The sequence below is a fragment of the Pristis pectinata genome, chromosome 8 (genome assembly GCF_009764475.1).
Source record: "Pristis pectinata isolate sPriPec2 chromosome 8, sPriPec2.1.pri, whole genome shotgun sequence".
In the NCBI taxonomy this organism is placed as follows: Eukaryota; Metazoa; Chordata; class Chondrichthyes; order Rhinopristiformes; family Pristidae; genus Pristis; species Pristis pectinata.
Window position 1 is genome coordinate 6,910,594 of NC_067412.1, and position 21,386 is coordinate 6,931,979.

The 21,386-nt window shown below is 44.8% G+C and overlaps 1 protein-coding gene across 4 annotated transcripts in view; it reads right to left on the reverse strand.

Annotated features, from left to right (window-relative positions):
* LOC127573228 (arf-GAP with dual PH domain-containing protein 1-like) overlaps positions 1 to 14,120 on the reverse strand; it is a 146,884-nt gene extending 132,764 nt beyond the window's left edge. For 2 of the 4 annotated variants that reach the window (XM_052021247.1, XM_052021249.1), the window contains exon 1: positions 13,736 to 14,082. In XM_052021247.1, the coding sequence (XP_051877207.1) occupies positions 13,736 to 13,820 (85 nt within the window). In that variant the 5' untranslated portion in view covers positions 13,821 to 14,082. Of the gene's footprint in view, positions 1 to 13,107; positions 13,184 to 13,735 lie in introns of those variants that run through there. The other 2 variants (XM_052021248.1, XM_052021251.1) reach the window with 2 other exon arrangements.
* Positions 14,121 to 21,386: the final 7,266 nt, after the last annotated feature.

The window sequence follows — 21,386 nt, forward strand, 5'->3', positions numbered from 1 at the left end:
TGAGTATTTCCACCATTATTTCTGATTTCTGACATCTGCTTTTGGATCACAACAGAAAGTGATCCAAGTAATGCTAAATGAAAGTCATTACTCTGCTTGGCACATGAATTAAAATTCAATTGGCTAACACTAGGGGAGAAAAATAAAATTATGCAATCGAATTCCCAGACCATTGCAAGATTGTTGTCACATCGCAGTCTATGGGATCTTGCTCTGCAAAGTCAGTTGCTTTGCTTTCTAGAAAACACACCTTGCTGGCTGTGAAGTATTTTGGAACAACCAAAGGTTATTAAAAGCTGATTTATAAATGCAAGCTCTTTCCTTTTATGTTTATATCTGGAGGCCATGCCATCTTCTTGCAGCTACCATCAGGCAGGAGGTACAGAAGCCTGAAGTCCCACACTACCAGGTTCAAGAACAGCTACTTTCCTTCAAGCATTCGGTTCTTAAACCAAACGGCACAACCCTGATCTTTACAGTTTAGCACCACTTTGCACCAAAATGGTTGTTCTAATTGTGTTCTTTCTCGTAAAAATTATGTATACCTTGTGTCCAATTTATGTTTGTCTTGTGAATGCTGCTTAAAGTCAAAGTTGAGTTTACTATCATGCACAAGTACCTGTACAGTATGCAATGGAAAAACTTACAGCAGCATCACAGGCACATAGCATATAAGCAGCATTCACAAGAAAAATTAAATTATGCACAATTTTTACAAGAAAGAACCAATTAGAACATAATAATGTCCAATGATGCCATGTGCAGGTGATGCTGTTTCAAGTTTTTTTTATTGTTCCTGTGCATACGACAATAAACTTGACTTTGACACGAGCAGACCTGAGAATTAATGGCGCACTGCATTCTAAGCAGCCACTGAGCTAGTGCCTTGATCTAGCATACATGGCAAAGCCCTGACAATACAAAAACCTCAATTTGTTAGTTCTACATACTCAAGTCTACAAAATAGCAAGTCTGCAACAATAGCAGCGCAACATCTAAGTGTCTTCCTGTCCCCCATCAGCTAAAAATGTCAATATTTGACCTTCTGGATTGCAACACAAGAGTGGATGATTTTCACAGAATCAATAAACCTTTTCAAAAACTCATGCTGCACGAATCCCTGCTTATCATTAGTGACTTTTGACGCAACCAAAGCCGATTTTCCTGCCCAACTCCTTCCCCCCGATTGATGGGGGCTGGAGTTAGCTTTAACGTGGTGCACGTTGCAAGGATCTAGGCAAGTTTTTCATTACTGAAGTTGAAAATACTCAGCAGAAATACAAGGTAAATTAAGGCATTGCGGTTACATGACTTCAAACTCAATTTATGTGAAGTCTTGTAGATTGAACACAGAGGTGAAGACTGACCTTTATTTTCCCCCTCACTTCTAGTATTACCCTCACCAAGGCCAAGAATGTAGTAAAACATCCCAGGAAACTTACCAAGACAAAATTTAACAAGTCCAATAAGGTGATGGACTGGGTAGCATGGGACCAGAGGCACTTATTTAAAATTTTAAGTACCAGGAAATACAAATTTTAGGCAGACGTTAATTATAATCTGGAATTTGCTCCTATTAGGGTTGGTGACATCATTCAAAAAAGAATTGGGTAGGTACTTAAGAATAATTTCACAGGGAGGAATAGAGGAACAGGAGCCAGCATAGACTGGAGGGGGCCAAACAACTTCCTTCAGTACCACAGCAATTTATGACTCTGGGTAGGTGGTTAAGGAGAGATGAAAAAGAGGAGAGTGGTTAGGGTGCATATAAAGGAATTCCTTCGTTGAGGGTCTTGGTAACGGAAGGCAAAGCAACAATGTAGGAAGTGAATCACGGAAAACTCGTGAAGTAGAGATAAAATATCTTCATTAGTCGCACGTACATCGAAACACACAGTGAAATGCACCTTTTGCGCGGAGTGTCCTGGGGGCAGCCCGCAAGTGTCCGCCGCGCTTCCGCGCCACACAGCACGCCCACAACTTCCCAACCCGTGCGTCTTCGGAATGTGGGAGGAAACCGGAGCACCCGGAGGAAACCCACGCAGACACGGGGAGAACGTACCGACTCCTTACGGACAGTGGCCGGAATTGAACCCGGGTCGCTGACGTTGTAATTGCGTTACGCTAACCGCTACACTGCCCATTTGGCCCATCCCATTTACGCTCGCCCCAAAGAGCCACCCAGCCTAATTCCACCTTCCAGCACTGGGTCTGTAACCCTGCAGGTCACAGCTCTTCAAGTACACAACAAAGCACTGTTCAAATGTGATGGTAGTTTCTGCTTTCACATTCTCAGACAGGACGTGTTTCAGAGACCTACCAACCACTGGGTGAAAATTATTCCTGCATCTCCTCTCGAGTCAATTATTTTAAATTTATTCTCCCAGTTTTTTGATCCCTCTGCCAAGGGAAATTGATACATCCTATTTACTCTATTATGGCCCCACAATAAAGTCTTCCCTATACCCCTCTATTCCAAAGAAAATAATGCAAGGCTATCCAAACTTCCCTCACAGCTACAAGTTTCTAGTACCGGCAATATCCTTCTAAATCTCATCTGCATTCTCTTCATTTCAGTCATATCTTTGCAGTAAATGTAGTGACCAGAATTGCATGCAGTGCTCAAGCTGTGGTACGTAGTTCTGGCACAACTTTGATTTATCAAACAAAAAATCATGTAGAGCAATTAGTTTAAGGAAGCACAAGTGACAGAATTGGAGGTGTGCAGAGATTGCAGAGCTGGATGAGATTACAGAGATGAGAGAAGAGGTGAAACACACAGTGGGATTTGAAAACACAGCTGAGAAGACTAAAATTCTACATGTTGAATCAAGCTACACAGGAGTGTTGGGTGAATGGGACCTGGGGCAAGTTAAAGCTCAGGTGGCAAGTTTGGCCAAGGTTGAAGTTACAGAGATTGCAAGCTGCAAGGAATGTTGGACGGTGTAGAGTGTCAATATTGTACATATTTCTGGTAATTAATACATTTCTATTTCAGTTTTGCAGTTGCACAAAGTTTTTCTAAAATTAATTGCACTTGGTGATCCTTCTCTTCAGCCTCCAATCTCTCTGCTTGCTCACCATTGATGCACTGAGATAGACTTCGAACCTCTGAGCTAGGCTGAAGGCGCAAGAGCAGGTGAGATCCATGCACAAGAAGCAAGGGTAGATTGAAATTGAGCACTGGGAGAATGTTTCCTCTGGTGGGGGATCCTGGAACTCAGGCACACAACACAAAGACAGGGAGACATAAGCGATTGCAGATGCTGGAAAAAGCACTGGAGAACTCAGCAAGCCAGGCAGCACCTGCGGAGGGAAACGGACAGACGACATTTCGGGTCACGACCAGATGAAGGGTCTCGACTCGAAACGTTGACTGTCCATTTCCCTCCACAGATGCTGCAAGGACAGGCAGGCCACCCAGTTGAGACTGAAATGAGGTGTGAATACTGACTCATTAAGTGTATTCAAGAGCAAAATAGATTGACTTTTGCATGACAGGGAGAAATCAAGGTAAGAGATACAAGATATCTTTATTAGTCACATGTACATCGAAACGCACAGTGAAATGCATCTTTTGCGTAGTGTTCTGGGGGCAGCCCTGTGGGAATCAGGCAGGAATGTAGAGTTAAGGTCAAAGATCAGATTAGTGCAAAGGGCAGGACAGGTAATGAGGGGCTGAATGGCCAACTCCTGTTCTTACTTCTAATGTTCTGATGAGATACACAGAGCCCAGGGTGAAAAAAAGGTTATTGGGAGAGAAACATGGAGCCTTTGCTTCAGCACATGGGATAGTGGGCAGACTGGTCCTTGTATGTAATACTGTGCTTAACTTTCCCCCCTTCTTGACTGTACTAGCTGCACAGTGGTGCAGTTATAGAAGAGCCGCTGCCTCACAGCTCCAGTGATTCAAGTTCAGTCCTGACCTCCAATGCTCTCTGCAGTGGAGTTTGCATGTTCTCCCTGCGACTGCATGGGTTTCCTCCCACATCCCAAGACCTTGCGAGTTGGTAGGTTAATTTGCTTCTGTAAACTGTCCTGGTGTGTAGTTGAACGGTAGAATCTGAGGGGGTGTAGTCCGTGGAGAGTAAAATTGTATTTGCGGAGGATTAGTATGAAGAGTTGCTTGATGGACCGAAGGGCATGTTTCTGTGCTCTTGACTATTCTTCTAGGGAAAAATTCTCAGGATGGGGGCATGGCTGCCAATCCCACCATTTACTGCCCAACCCCAGTAACCCTAGGGAGCCAGTGGGTCTTCTTAAGCAGCTCAAGAATCTTAGTTGCAAGTAGGGACACCATCTATTCCCAAAATATCAATCCGGGTCAATGATTCAAGAAACATTACTCATCCCAAAATCTTCACCACCAACCACATCTCACAACGATCCATCCAGGCAACTCGATTGGAGGGTGTGTGGGTCTGGATTCACTCGGTTAATAACTCAGCCATGGAGGGCTACTTTTCCCAGGATTCACAGCAGCAGAGAAACAGTCCCATCTCTGACGCATAGGGTGCACTGCACTCTGAGAGTACAAGGGTCACCCAAGGAGATCTCACCCACCACTTTCCCACATACCAAACCTGTCCGTTCATCAGTTAAGATCGAGAATTAATATTTACAGAAGATAAAGCCGCTTTTCCTTTCAATCAAGCTATTTTATCTTTAACAAAAAGCAGGCATGCTTGGCACCTACCTTCCCCCCATTTATAGCAATGACACTGCAATGCTTCCCTTGCTTCATGGCACTGATTAAGGACAAGCGGTCACTGGTCACCATACACACATTCCACTTTATCATTTTAATAGGTCACCCTACCCACAGTGGGAGGATATGCAAAGGAAGGTGGGGGGGGGGTGCGGAGGAGGAAAAGAGTGAGAAAGGAAATGAAAGGTCACTGTCAACATCCTTGTACAATCTCTACACCCATATAAACTGAACTTGGAGTCAAGTTACCACGACAATTTATCTTGTCTTGTCATTTTGCTGAGTATTTTCAACCTTGGTAGTATTCTCCGTTAATGATGCTTTGCTCTTTGATTTTGTTTTATGGTAATAACCGGTGTTTTCACACCAGGGAACTGGGGAATGGGAGAAGCTGACCACGGCAATGTTAAAACTAGAAATGCGGATGGCTCCTCATTTCTCCCCCCCGCCACAGTGAACAATCTGTAGCTCCAATGGACCAGTCCAAGTTTGAACACCTCATTGAACACCATAATGTATGTGTCTTCCAGTTATTGACTTGTCAAACTATTTGTGATTCACACACACTGCAGTAAAGTGGACATATTTCTATAAGAGCACTGGATATACAAACTCATGAAGGTCAACAAACCAATTTGCACTTGTAGCTCATTCCAAGTAATTTTATTTGAAAATCCCAACCTTGGAGATTTATCTGCAACCCTTGTGGATTTGTGTTTCTGGGCTGAACAAAGGGTCGAGTATTCGGATACAAAAAACAAGCTGCTGGAGGAACTCAAGTGGGTCAGACAGCATCTGCGGAGGCAGAGGGATGGTCGACGTTTCAGGTCGAGACCCTGCATCAGGACTGAGGGAGTCGAGGGGGAGGTGGCCTGTATTAAGAGGTGAGAGGGAGGGTGGACTCAGGGGCTGGCAGGCAATGACAGGTGGAACCAGGTGAGGAGGGAGATGATGGGTAGGGGAGGGAGAGGGATGAAGCCACACACAATCTACTGGAGGAACTCAGCAGGTCGAGCAGCATCTGTGGGGGGGGGGTCAGGAATCGTCACACATTTCAAGTCAAAACCGTGCATCAGCAGTTGGGAGACAGTGGGTGGTGGGAGATAGGTAAAGACATAAGGAGAGAGAGAGAAAAAATTGTGGGACAGGAGGAGTCAGGTCAGGGGGTGGGAGGGTGGAGGTAGGGACAGAGGCTGGAAGGTGATTACTGGAAACACAAGGGGCTGCAGATGCTGGATTCTGATGAATAAGGAAGGTGATAAAGTGGAATCAGATAAGGGGGAGGGTGGTATTTGTTTATTATTGTCACTTGCACCGAGGTACAGTGAAAAACTTGTCCTGCAAACCGTTCATATGGATCAATTCATTATACAGTGCAGTGAGGTTAAAAACAATAACAAAATACAGAGTAAAGTGTCACAGCTACAGGGAAGTGCACTGCAGGTAGACAATAAGGTGCAAGGTCAGAACAAGGTAGATCGTGAGGTCAGAGTCCATCTCATTGTATAAGGGAACCATTCAATAGTCTTATAACGGTGGGATAGAAACTGTCCTTGAGCCTGGTGGTATGTGACCTCAGGCTCCTCTATCTTCTGCCTGATGGGGGGGGGGGGGGGGGGGAGAAGAGAGAATGACCCGGGTGGGTGGGGTCTTTGATTATGCTGGCTGCTTCAGCAAGGCAGCAAGAGGTATGGACACAGCAATGTGAACTTTCCCAATATTTACTGGCATTGCCTTAGTGCAAGGGAGCTAGACAGGGTGGAATTTGTTAAATGCATCCGGGAAGGGTTTTTAAAAACAGTATGTGGAGAGCACAACTAGGGAGGGAGGTGTTTTCAACCTTATTCTAGGGAATGAAGACGAGCATACAGCGGAAGTGTCTGTGGAGGAACCCTTCGCGAACAGTGACCACAATTTGATGAGCTTTAAGGTAGTCATGGAAAAGGATAAGGTTGGGCCTAGATTTAAGGTCTTACACTGGTGGAGGGCTGACTCCATAGTACAAGGCAGGACCTAGCAAATGTAGTTTGGGAGCAGCTGCTGGAGGGTACAACAACATCTGATAAGTGGGATGCACTTAATAGCAAAATACACACTGCGGTTGCCTTCTGGATGCATCATGGCTTGGTGTGGCAACTGCTCTGCCCAGGACCTCAAGAAACTGCAGAGAGTTGTGGACGCAGCCCAGCACATCACGGAAACCAGCCTCCCCTCCTTGGACTCTGTCTATACCTCTCACTGCCTTGGTGAAGCAGCCAGCATAATCAAAGACCCCACCCACCCAGGTCGTTCTCTCTTCTCTCCTCTTCCATCAGGCAGAAGATACAGGAGCCTGAGGGCACGTACCACCAGGCTCAAGGACAGCTTCTATCCCACAGTGATAAGACTATTGAACGGTTCCCTTATACAATGAGATGGACTCTTGACCTCACAATCTACCTTGTTTGACTTGAGGGCACCTTATTGTCTACCTGCAATGCATTTCCTCTGTAGCTGTGACACTTTACTCCGCATTCTGTTGTTGTTTTTACCCTGTACTACCTCAATGCACTGTGTAATGAATTGATTCGTACGAGCAGCATGCACAAGTTTTTCACTGTATCTTGGTACAAGTGACAATAATAAACCAATTCCAATACCTTACTGCCATTTGGGTTACAGAAATCTGCCATTACAGAATTCACAAACCATTACCCCAAAATTTCAACAGAATAAGATTTGCTCTTACGGAATTTATATGGGAGAAAATGTAAATCACAAAATATAGTTTTTTTTTGCCAACTCGTGTTTGTTGGCACATGCACAGATGACACAGCTTTGCATTATGTAAAATTGAGCTATGGGCCATTTCCGAGGAACCCAAGACCCCCTTAACGCTGGGACCGCCAGTGGTAAGAGTTCAGTGTCGGTATGTCCCTGTAAGAGGCAAAGGTAGCAAGATTAGGGAACCTTGGTTCACAAAGGAAACTGAAGGTTTGATCAGGAAAAAGAAAGAAGTGTATGTCAGGTATAGGAACTTGTTATCAAGCGAGTGCAAAAAATACTCTATTCCTTATAGAAGGAAAAGTGTGAAGTGATACACTTTGGAAGATCAAAATTGAAGGCAGAATACAAGGTTAATGCCAGGACTCTAAGCAGTGTGGAGAAACAGAGGGACCTTGGGGTTCATGTTCATAGATCCCTTAAAGTTGCCGCGCAGGTCGATAGGGTTGTTAACAAGGAATATGGAGTGTTGGCCTTCATTAGTTGGGGTATTGAGTTCAAGAACCGCGAGGTAGTGTTGTGGCTCTATAGAACTCTGGTTAGACCGCACTTGGAGTATTGTGTTCAGTTCTGGTTGCCTCATTATAGAAAGGGTGTGGAAGCTTTAGAGAGGGTGCAGTGGAGATTTACCAGGATGCTGCCTGGATTGGAGAGCATGTCTTATGAGGATAGGTTGAGTGAGCTCGGGCTTTTCTCTTTGGAGAGGAGGAGGATGAGAGGTGACATGATAGAGGTGTACAAGATGATAAAAGGTATAGATCGAGTGGACAGTAAGAGTCCTTTTCCCCAGGACGAAAATGGCTAACACGAGGGGGCATAATTTTAAGGTGATTGGAGGAAGTTATGGGGGATGTCAGAGGATGTTTTTAATAAAAATGAGAGTGGTAGGTGCATAGAACGCACTGCCGGCAGAGGTGGTGAAGACAGATATATTAGGGACATTTAAGAGACTCTTAGGTAGGCACGTGAATGATAGAAAAATGGAGGGCTGTGTGGGAGGGAAAGGTTAGATAGATCTTAGAGCAGGATAAAATGTCGGCACAACATCGTGGGGTGATGGGCCTATACTGTGCTGTAATGTTCTGAGTCCTCTGAAGTTTATAGAGGATATAGGAAGAATCAGATAGGCAGACAAAAATGAGACATGAACTGGTCCTGGTCAACAGAATTAAAGAGAACTCAAAAACCTTTTATAAATTGGAAGAGTGTAGTTCAGGAAAGAGCAAGTCTACTCAGGAACCATAATGGAAGTCTTTGTATGGAGCCAGGGAATATGTGTGGTGTCCTGAATGAATCCCGTGTCAGTAGAAAGGATGTGGTAGCACTAGAAGGTGTGCAGAAGAGAGTCATCAGGGTGTTGCCTGGACTGGAAGGCTTTAGTTACATGGAGAGATCAGATAGGCTGGGATTGTTCTCACTGGCGCACAAGCAGCTGAGGGGTGACCTTATCACAAGATCACAAGACAAGGGAGCAGAAGTAGGCCATTCGGCCCATCGAGTCTGCTCCAAAGAAAAGGGAATAAAGTAAGAGGAATAAGAAATTGGGGGGGGGGGCAAAAAAAAATTCTAACCCCAATTTCTGGCCTTATCCCCATATCCCTTGATACCCTGAATATTTAGATATCTATCTATCTCTTCCTTAAACACTTCTAATGATCTGGCCTCCACTGCTGTACGTGGCAAGGAATTCCACAAATTCACCATCCTCCGGCTAAAGAAATTTCTCCCCATCTCTGTTTTAAACCTGTACCCTCTAATTCTAAGATTGTGCCCTCTGGTCCTGGACTCACCCGCCAAGGCAAACAGCTTGACTACATCTACTCTGTCCAGTCCTTCCAACATTTTAAATGTTTCTATGAGGTCCCCTCTCATTCTTCTGTACTCCAGCGAGTACAGTCCAAGAGCCGACAAACGCTCATCATACGTAAGCCCTTTCATTCTGGGGATCATCCTCGTAAATCTCCTCTGACCCCTCTCCAACATTAGCACATCTTTCCTAAGATATGGGGCCCAAAACTGTGCACAGTATTCCAAATGAGGCCTCACTAGTGCCCTGTAGAGCCTCCTCATCACTTCCCTACTTTACAAAAATTATGAAGGGGCATAGATAGGGTAGATCGTCTCAGTCTTTTTAATGAGGGTAGCAGAATCTAAGACTGGAGGGCACAGGTTTAAGGTGAGAGGGGAAAGATCTAAATGGGATCTGAGGGGCAAGTTTATCCCCCACGCAGAGGGTGGTGGGTATATGGAACGAGCTGCCAGAGGAAGTGGTAGAGGCAGGATTTAAAAAAAATGTGGACAGGTATATGGATAGGATATGGCAAAACACAGAACAAATGGCACAAGTGTAGATAAGCATCTTGATCAGCATGCACAGGTGGGGCCAAAGGGCCTGTTTCTGTGCTGTATAACTATGACTCTATCCTGCACTGTCCTATTTTCTGACATCAGTTCCCCAGCTGGAAAAACCTTGATAACTACTGAGCTCTCCCACTGGACTCTACTTGGAACCCAGTGGGGGAAGATGACTGTTCAACATCCCAAATCCGTCGGTCAATTCAGGACTTCTACATTTGACTGTGTGCTCACGGGAATCTTGGAACTGGCTCCATTTAAAATGCCAGCTGTTCCGTCTGAAACCATCAGCATTTTTTAAATCACGACCTGGTCCTAAATTTCCTGCACATTTTTGCACTCGACTTAAAAATCCTGGGAGCCACTCTTTGGATTCATTATTATTCGAACATTTCACAGTTGTTTTGTTAATTTAATTCTGCACAGCATTAAAAGCAGATGCAAAAGTAAAGGTCAATTATCACATTTCTGTTTTAAAATACACATGCTTGTTGATATAACTTAATGAAGATTAGAAAAATATTCCAAGCATCAGAAATAATCAAAGCGGCCACTACATTACAAGAGCAAATCTGCACCACAATCTAAAGTTCCACCTATTCACAGCCAAAGAATAGAGACACTAAGATTTTTCTGCCCAAGAGGAGAGAGGCGTGAAAATTCCATAGAAATATTCATCACCAGTAGCAGAGTCAGTGATCAGCGGCAACAGATACAAGATAAATGACAGAAAGAAAACTAGGGCAAGGTGTTTATTTAAAGAAAATACTCAAGTTGTAGTGAACGACTTTTTTTTTGTTATTTGTTGAGAAGATGTGGATGTCTTTGCCAATCCCAGCGTTAATAGTCCATCCCTGATACATCTGAACTAAAGAGCTAGTGAAGAGTCAATCTCATACTGGGGAGCATGAAGTCATACAGTACATAGGTCAGGTCAGGCAAGAGCAGTTAATTTCCTTCCCTGAAGTACAGCGAACTAGATGGGGGTTTCACAACAATCCAGCAATTTCATACTTATTGTTACTAACACCAGCTTTTCTTTTCAGAATTCCAGATTATTTAATTACAGGGTTTTAAATTCCCCAGCTGCCAGGTTGGATTTGAATTCTGGTCTCTGGATCAAAAGGTAGGTCAAGAACTTTTGGCTGCTAGACTAGAAGTGTAACTATAAATTTACAGTGTTCACGTGCTCCCTGTGGAAGTAGATACAACACAAAATAGCAACTTTCAAAAAGGCATTGGACATACTGCGGTGGAAAGGGTGAGCAGCTTCAAGTTCCTGGATGTCAGAGGATCTATCCTGGGCTCAGCACGTAGATGCAACCTTGAAGAAGGTGTGCCAGCGTCTATACCTTCTTTGAACTTTAAGGAGATTCAGCATAGCATCAAAGACTAACTACTATAGATGTACAATGGAAAGCATTTGAACCCTTTGCATCACGGGCTGGTATGGGAACTCCAGTGCACAGGAACACAAGATGCTCCAGAGGGTGGTGGGACTCAGCCAGTTCCATCACGGGTACAGCTCTCCCACCATCGAGGACATCAAGAGGCGTTGTCTCAGGAAGACAACATCCATCATCAGGGACCCCTACCATCCAGGCCATGCCCTCTGCTTGATGCTGCCGTCAGGCATGAGGTACAGGAGCCTGAAGACCCACACCTCAAGGTTCAACAACGGCTTCTTCCCCACTCCCATCAGGTTCTTGAACTGACCTGAAAAACTTTATCACCAGTCAGATGACATTTCTTTTTCTCAACTTGCAGCAGTGTCATTAAGCCTATTTTGTCATGCAAGTTAGATACAACTTATCTAAATTTATGTTTACGTTAACGTGTTTGTAATGTACTGAGCTGCTGCTGCAAAAAGCTAATTTTTAATCACATTTATACCCTGGGTACATATGCCTATGACAATAAATTTGAACACTGCAGGGTTACAGATACTCATTTATTGAGTTTAATCGAAGGTGATTAACAAGGCCTGCATAGTGGCGAAGCAGTTAGTGCTGCTGTCTCACAGTTCTAGGTACCAGAGTTTGATCCTGACCTCCGGTGCTGTGTGGAGTTTGCACATCCTCCCCGTGACCTTGTGGGTTTCCTCCCACATCCCAGAGATGTTCGGGTAGGTTCATTTGCTACTCTAAGCTACCCCCTTAGTGCAGGTGAGTGGCAAAAACAGAGGATTAGCCGGGCACATGAGGGAGAATGAGGAGAGGGGAAGGGTACTGCCCTGGTGGAAACCAGTGCAGACGTGATGGCCTGAACAGCCTCCCTCTGTAATAAGCAGTACGAAATTGATAAAGTTTTGGACACTAGGGAAAGTGGGACTAATTGAAAAGTATTTTTTAAAAGTTTATTCAGAGCAAGAGCACTGTTGGCAAGGCAGGAATATATTCTCTATCAATAATTGCCCCTCACCTGAGTCCATTTCACAGAGCAGTTAAGAACCAACTGCTTTGCTGGGCCTGGAGTAACATCTAGGCCAGACCAGGTAAGGGTGGCTGACTTCCTCCCCAGATCATTGGTGAACCAGCTCAGAATCCATTAGGTCCTTGGCTACTGTAACAGGGAATGACCTTCTGAATCCCCAGCATCTACATGTAATTCAAGGACTTGCTTTTCTCAGGCTAGAGGGGAGGCAGTCTTGGGATAGGGGTGAAGACATTTTCAGTGCAAAATAAGGATAAGTTTCTTCAGTCAGTAAGATGTGAATGGTTGGAATTCTCTGCGATGTTGCTGAGAGGTCGATGGATGTGCAGTTACCAAGCATAACCAAAGATGAAAATCAATAGATATGTAGACACTCAGGATGAGGCAGAGAAGTGAACAAGATGCAAATTTCAGCCATGTTGTTATTGAATGGTGATTCTGCCTGGAGAGGGTACATGGCCTACTTCTGCTCCTTGTGTTTAATTGAACATCATTTAAAAAAAAGTCTCCTCAAGCAGGCAGCATTTCAGGGAAATACAATACCAAATTTTAATTATATTTGCAAAAGGAATGGATACTTGGAATTTTAAAATCACAGTAAATCAGGTTTAATTTGCATTTGGGCCTCAATTTGACATTTTCAGAAACAATTGTTCTTTCAAAGCCAGCAGATGTATTAAAATGTGCATTATGTCAATTTAATATAATGAACAGTTTGGAATTTAATTACCTTTGAATTTCAATGTATGAAAACACTAGATTCGATGAAAGAAAAACTACCAGCGTTCCGCCTGCTCATTGCACCTCCCCCCAACACCTCCCGAAACAAAAAATCATCATTATATTACCTCCACTTTGAAGTACTGACGTCGCTGGTTCACTGACAGCTCTACACCGTTCTCTATCTTTGGCTAGAAGTCGTGTTCAAGGGCAAAAATAACCCACACCACCACCCCCGAAATAATCAGATGCATGTTTACTGAGCGTTCGAGGTGACCAGGGAGGGTTATTTCTAGAAACCCCACCATAAATCTTCCTGTTGCAAAACTGAAGCTTTTTTGTTTTGAGAAACGGGATTCTGCGTTGCAATGTTCCGCCCAAGCTCCAGTTTCACACATCATGATACAACAGTGCTTGGCCAGGGGTCGCCTTCAACAAGCACCTGTAATGTGGCTCAGGCTTTCTCTGCCGCTGCTCTCTCCCTCTCTACAATTCGAGCTCTTGAAATAAAATACACACACCCACCCCACCCTTGTTAGAGCGTGAACACACAGTATCTCCGCTGCTTTTCAGGGGTCGACCCAGTAATTCAAAATCAGTGACATTACCCAATGCAACACACACACATTAAAACTGCTAACGTGACCCTCCTTCCCGCACACAGGTGTTTGACAGGAGACGGGGAGGAGGAAAATCCCCACACAAGACTCTCCCTGCGACGCTCCCAGCCCGTTTCTCCGGTATTCCAACACTTACCATCCGCTCCGCAATCCGCACACGCCTGGTTGCTTGGATTCGCCTGAAAATCCTGCAAAACCCTTCTGTTCCTCTCGACCGCCATGCCGCCAATCTAGCTGGAAAAAGACTGGGTCGCGGTCAAGATTCAGCGAGCTCCAATTCCCTATTTTTTCAAGTAAAATTTAACAATGAGGAATTTTCCTGCAAAGAAATAACAAAAAGCAACACAGCCTAAGATTGCACCATCAATCACTTCTCTGATTTTTCTCTCTCTCTTTGCAATAGATAAAGAAAAGGACAGATCAGTGAGGGGAAACCCTGTCACCAGACTGGTACTGCACTGCAAACTTGCTCTCTCGCTCTCAATTGCAACTTGTTCCGCATTCTTGCGCCGGTGAGGGAGGTGGGCGGATCGTCCGCTCGCCTGAGATACGCCCCAAACGTTCCAGCCCGACCCCTGGTGGCGGCCAATATACTCCGCCCGCCAACACGTCCTCCCATTATTGGCTTGAGATGAAGTCATGTTCTTGCGGTCCTTTGTGTGCTTCCCAGTTCTGCAGTTTGGCTTCCTTCACCCAAGCCATTGGTTCTTGGGGATAGGGGAGGTTGTCCTCTGAGAGAAGAGTAAGAGGGCTGGGGCGATGCTCTCCAGAGTTGTGAAGAAATGAGAGGAGGTCTCACTGCAACATTCAAATTTCTGAAGGGGCTTGAAATGAGGGGATAATAGACATAGAGTCGTCGAATAATACGGCACAGAAATAGGCCCCCACTGGTCCATGCCAACCAAGGAGCCCACCTAAGCTTCTCCTTATTGCACTGCACTTTCTCTGTAGTTGTGACACTTTACTGTTATTGTTCTTACCTGTACTACCTCAATGCACTCCGTACTAACTCAGTGTAACTGCACTGTGTAATGAATTGACCTGTACGATCGGTATGCAAGTGACAATAATAAACCAATACCAATACCATTTGCCTGCATTTGGCCCATATCCCTCTAAACTTTTCCTATTCATGTATTTATCTAAATGTCTTTCAAATGTTGTCATCGTTCCTGCCACAACCATTTCCTCCAACAACTCGGACATATTTGGAACCAGGGATCAGCTTCAAAGTTGACCATTCGGGACTGAGTTAGAACATAGAACACTACAGCACAGGTCAGGACCTTTGGCCCACAATGTTGTGCTGGACTAATTAAACCAGAGACTCCTAATTAATCTAATCCCTCTTCCCCGCCGCATTGACCATGTTTCCCTCCCTTCTCTGCATATTCATCTGCCTGTCTAAGAGTCTCTTAAACACTCCTATGCTGTCTGCCTCTCTCAGCGCTCTCTGTGTAAAAAACTTGCTCTGTACACCTCCTTTGTACTTTCCCCCTCTCACATTAAATACATTCCTTCTAGTACTAGATTTACCAATCCTGAGAAAAAGAAAAGTTGAGAAGAAATTTCTTGGTCAAACAGGACCTTCAGCCCACTGAGTCCGTGCCAATCATCAAGCACGCATTTACACTAACCCTATGAACATAGAACATAGAACATTACAGCACAGTACAGGCCCTTCGGCCCACAATGTTGTGCCGACATTTGATCCTGCTCTAAAATCTATCTAACCCTTCCCTCCCACATAGCCCTCCATTTCTCTATTATTCATGTGCCTATCTAAGAGTCTCTTAAGTGTCCCTAATGTATCTGCCCCCACCACCTCTGCAGGCAGTGCGTTCCACGCACCCACCACTCTCTGTGTAAAAAAGAGCTTACCCCTGACATCCCCCTTATACCTTCCTCCAGTCACCTTAAAATTATGCCCCCCTCGTGTTAACCATTGTCGCCCTGGGAAAAAAGTCTCTGACCGTCCACTGCCAATCCCATTTTTTTATTCTCCCCACATTCTCGTCAACTCTCTCCAGAGGGTGGTGAGTCATAGAACATAGAACATAGAACAATTACAGCACAATTCAGGCCCTTCGGCCCACAAAGCTGTGCCGAACATGTCCCTACCCTAGAAATTACTAGGCTTACACATAGCCCTTTATTTTACTCAGCTCCATGTACCGATCTAACAGTCTCTTGAAAGACCCTATCGTACCAGCCTCCACCACCGTTTCCGGCAGCCCATTCCACGCACTCACCACTCTCTGAGTAAAAAACTTACCCCTGACATCTCCTCTATATCTACTCCCCAGCACCTTAAACCTATGTCCTCTTGTGGCCACTAATTCAGCCCTGGGGAAAAGCCTCTGACTATCTACCCTATCAATACCTCTCATCATCTTATACACCTCTATCAGGTCCCCCCTCATCCTCCGTCTCTCCAAGGAGAAAAGGCCGAGTCCCCTCAACCTGCTGTCATAAGGCATGCTCCGCATCCCAGGCAGCATCCTTGTAAATCTCCTCTGCACCCTCTCTATGGCTTCCACATCTTTCCTGCAGTGAGGCGACCAGAACTGAGCACAGTACTCCAAGTGGGGTCTGACCAGGGACCTATATAGCTGCAACAATACCTCACGGCTCCTAAATTCAACTCCCCGATTGATGAAGGACAATACACCAATATGCCTTCTTAACCACAGAGTCAACCTGCGCCGCCACCTGAGTCTTTGAAGTTCTCTGCCCCAGAGGCCCAAGGGTGAGTATATTTGTGATGGAGATCAATAGATTTTTTTGGTTATTAAGGAAATCGAGAGATATGGGGTCAGTGCAGGCAATTAACAGCAAGGTAAAAGATATCAGCCCTGATCTTGGCAAATGGTAGAGCAGGCAAGAGAGGCTGAAGGGAGCAGGCATGCTTCTATTGCTTACCTTCTCCTCCCTCTTCCCTGTATGAAGATCTGAAGCTGGTGTGCACCATTCTAACCTAGCACAGTCCCACGCAAGGTTTCAAACATGCAGAACACCTAACCTCCTGAAAATGCTCCTTTTCTCCATCCTATAGAGTGGTTAAATGTCGATCAGCTGAATTAACCTTCATTTCATTAATTATAAGCGGATAGGTTCTTACTCCTGAGTCACTAGCAAAGATGGGTGCAAGGTTGGAGGGGGTGGGGCAAGGTAGAGAGGGGAATGGATCTCCCTGCTTGACTAATCATCCAAAAATAATATAATTTCCATCAGCTGTCTCATCATTTAGTGTCCTGCCCTCCAACTTGTCACAGACCTTCCCCTTCTGTTTGCTCATCTCTCCCTCCTCCTCCTGCATCTTAAAACATGTTCTACCTCTAACTATTCCTATTTGCAATAAGAACATAAGAAATAATAGCAGGAGGATGCCATTTGGCCCTTCTCTGCTATTCATCATGATCACGGCTGATCTTTAACCTCAGGACCATTTTCCTGCACTATCCCCAGATCCCTCAATTCCCTTCCTATCCAAAGATCTATCCATCTGTTTTGAACAAATTCAGTGACTGAGCCTCCATAGCATTCCCAGGGAAAGAATTCCAAAGATTCACCACTGTGCGAATCCACATTATTCTCTATGTGAGTAAGTTTCTCCCTATCTTGGTCTTAAACAGCCTACCCCTTATTCTGAGACAACGACATCTGGTTATAAACTCCTCAGCCAGGGAATACTTCTTCCCTGCATCCTGCCTATCAAACCCTGTAGGAATTTGGAAAGTTTCAATGAGATCTCCTCTCATTCTTCTAAACTCTAGGGAGCGAAGGCCAAATTGAAAAAGAAAGATAAGGTATCTTTATTAGTCACATGTACATCGAAACACACAGTGAAATGCATCTTTTGCATAGAGTGTTCTGGGGGTAGCCTGCAAGTGTCACCACGCTTCCAGCGCCAACATAGCATGCCCACAACTTCCTAACCCATACGTCTTTGCAATGTGGGAGGAAACCGGAGCACCCGGAGGAAACCCACGCAGACACGGGGAGAACATACAAACTCCTTACAGACAGCGGCGGGAATTGAACCCACATTGCTGGCGCTGTAATAGAATTACGCCAACCGCTACACTACCGTGCCTGCCCTACAGATATCTGCAATAAAACAGGAAGTGTGGAGACACTCAGCAGGTCAGGCAGCATCTGTGGAAAAAGGAACAGAGTTAAAGTTTCAGGTCAAAGGCTCTTAATTAGAATTCTGATGAAGGATTATCAACCTATAACATTAACTTTTTCTCTTTTCACAGATGCTTCTTGGCCTGTGGAGTAGTCCCAGTATTTTCTGTTTTTATTTCTGAATCCAAGCCTCATCTGTTCCATCTCTCCTAACACAGCAAAGCCATCTTCCCTGCAACCAGTCCACAGAACCTTGGCTGCACTCCCTCCAATGCCGAGTACATTTTCTTTTAGATAAGCAGACCTAAACTGGACATAATACTCCAGGTATACACCACGATCCTATGATGCAGTGAGACAGCTTCACTCAAATCCTTTCATAATAGAAGCCAACATACAACAGGGAGAAGCCTAGTAATTACAAACCAGAGAGCATAACATCATAACAGAGAGCATAACAGAGAGCATAACATCCAAAAGATTAGGTCCCATGGGATCCAGGGCAAATTGGTAAATTGGATTCAAAATTGGCTTCGCAATAGGAGAAAGAGGGTGATAGTAGAGGGCTGCTTTTGTGATTGGGTGCCTGTGACCAGTGGTGGATCTGTGCTGGGACTTTTGCTGTCTGTAGTATACATGAATGACTTAGATATGTTGAAGGCACGATCAGTAAGTTCGCAGATGACATGAAGATTGGTGGAGTTGTTGATAATAAGGAGGATAGTCTTGGCAGCCAGGATGACATTAATCAGTTGGTAAGGCAGACACAGCAATAGCAGATGGAACTTAATCCTGATAACTGTGAGGTGGTGCACTTTGCGAGGACTTATAAAGCTACGATATGAATGATAGGACGCTGGGACTGTTGAGGAACAGAGAGAACTTTTAGCGTACAAGTCCAAGTGTCCCTGAAGGTGCCAGCATGGGTAGATAATGTGGTTAAGAAAGCATGTGGGATACTGGCCTTCATTAGTCAGGGTATTGAATACAAGAGCAGGAAGATTCTGCTCCAACTTTATGCAACATTGGTCAGACCTTAGGTGGAGTACGGTGTGCAGTTCTGGTCACCACACCATACGAAGGATGTGACAGCGCTGGAGAGGGCAGAGAGGAGATTCACCAGGGTGTTGCCTGGGATGGAGAGATTGAGAGCCTAGGTCTGTCTTCCCTGGAGCAGAGGGGGTTAAGAAGGGGCATGATTGAGGTATATAAGATTATGAGGGGTATAGATGGGGTAGTCTGCAGCAGACTATTCCCCATATCAGAGGTAGGTAAAACTAGAGACCATAGATTTAGGGAAAGGGATCGTGCCCACAACTTCCTAACCCGTACGTCTTTGGAATGTGGGAGGAAACCAGAGCACCCAGAGGAAACCCACGCAGACACGGGGAGAACGTACATACTCCTTACAGACAGCGGCCAGAATTGAACCCAGGTCACTGGCGCTGTAATAGCGTTACGCTACCATGCCGCCATGCCGGATCTGAGGGGCACCTTTTACACCCAGAGAGCGGTGAGTACCTGGAATGCACCGTCTGAGAGAGCAGTGGAAGCAGAGTCACTGACAACATGTAAGAAGTGATGAGACGAGCACTTGAATCGCTAAGGCAAAGAAAGCTATCGGCCAAGCGCTGGAAGATGGGATTAATTGTGGACGGATCCCCACTAGTCAGCACGGACAAGTGGGCTGAATGGCCTCCTGTCATGCTGTATGAATCTATGAATATATGAAAACGTATTACTTGCCTTCCTAATCTCTTGCTGCACCTGCACAGTACCTTGTGTACAAAGACTCTTCGATCCCTTTGAACACTGTCGTGACTTAAAAAATACCCTGTTTTTCTATATTATGCACCAGAGTGGATAATTACATTTTCTTCCACGTAATTTTGCATCTGCCATGTTTTTGCCTACTCACTCAGTTTGACTACAATATATCCCTTGAAGCCTCAGTCTAGCTACTGCTACTTTGAAAGGGGTGATGCTGCTTGCCTGAAGCATCTGATTATTCCAAGCAATGACCACCCTCTTGATAAAGAAGTTGATTACCTGCTTTCTTTATAGTTCATTCATAGGATGTGGGTGTTGCTGTCAGCACAAGAACAGACCCTTTGGCCCATCATGCCTGTACTGACCATGATAACACTCTAACTAATCTGCCAGCACACAGTCTATATCCTTCCATTCCCTGCCTGTTCATGTGTCCGTCTAAATGTCTCTTAAATGTTCCTATCATTTCTGCTTGCATCATCTCTCCTGGCAGCACATTCCAGCCACATACCACTCTCTGTATTAAACAAACTTGCCTCGTAAATCTCCTTTAAATTTTCCCCATCTCAACTTAAACCTATGCCTTCTAGTTTTTGACATTACCACCATGGGAAAAAGACTGATTGTCTACATCTCTCATAATCTTACGTACTTCTATCTGGTCGCCCCTCAGCTTCTGATGCTCCAGAGAAAATATCCAAGTTTGTCCAACCTCTCCTTATAGATATCACACTCCAGTCCGGACAACATCCTGGTGAACTTCTGCTCCCTCTTCAAAGCCTCCCCATCCTTCCTATAGTGTGGAAACCAGAACTGCACACAGTACTCCAAATGTGACCTAACTAAAGTTAACTAAACCAAAGGTGACCTAAACTACAGCTGCAACATGACTTCCCGATTTTTATACTCAAAACTCCGACCGATGAAGGCAAGAATGCCGTACGCCTTCTTTACCACCCTATCCACTTGTGTTTCTACTTTCTGGGAGCAATAGACTTGCACCCCAAAATCCCTCTGTATGTCAATGCTCCTAAGGGTCCTGCCATTTACTGTATACTTTCCTCTTACACTTGACCTCCCAAAACACAACACTTCTCATTTGTCTAAGTTAAACTTCATGTGACATTTCTCTGCTCAAATTTCCAACTGATCTATATTCTACTATATCTTTTGACAACCTTCCCCGCCATCCACGATTCCACCAATTTTTGTGTAGTCTGTAAACTAACTAATCAGACCACTTACATTTTCATCCAGATCATAACACCACTGGTCACAGGCCTCCAGTCAGAGAAACACCCCTCCACCACTACCCTCTGTCTTCTATCATGTTACTTCCTCAATCAAATCAAATCAAAAAACCTTAATCAAATTTGTTAAAAGGAATCTCTCCTGCACAAAGCCATGCTGACTTTCCCTAATAAGTCCATGCTTTTCCAAATGTGAGTCAATCCTGTCCTAAGAATCTTCTCCAGTAATATCCCATATCCTGATAGGGAATATAATTTCCTGGTTTGTCCATGTTGCTCTTCTTAAACAAACGAACAACGTTGGCTATTCTCCAGTCTTCTGGGACCTTTCTTGATGCTAAAAAGTTTTGCTTGTTGCAAAAATCTCTGTCAAGGCCCCAGCAACCTCCCCCCTTACCTCCCTCAGTATCCTGTGATGGATTTTACCAGGCCCCTGGGGACTTATCCATCTTGACTGTTTCTCAGTACACATAACACTTTCTCCTTCTCCTAAAATATCAACTTACTCCTCCCTAATCTCACCATCATCCACGTACTTCTCCTTGGTGAAGACTCAAAGTCGACCTTAGGAAGGTGATGGTGAACTGTCTTCTTACCCCAGAACACTCTACGCAAAAGGTGCACTTCACTGTGCGT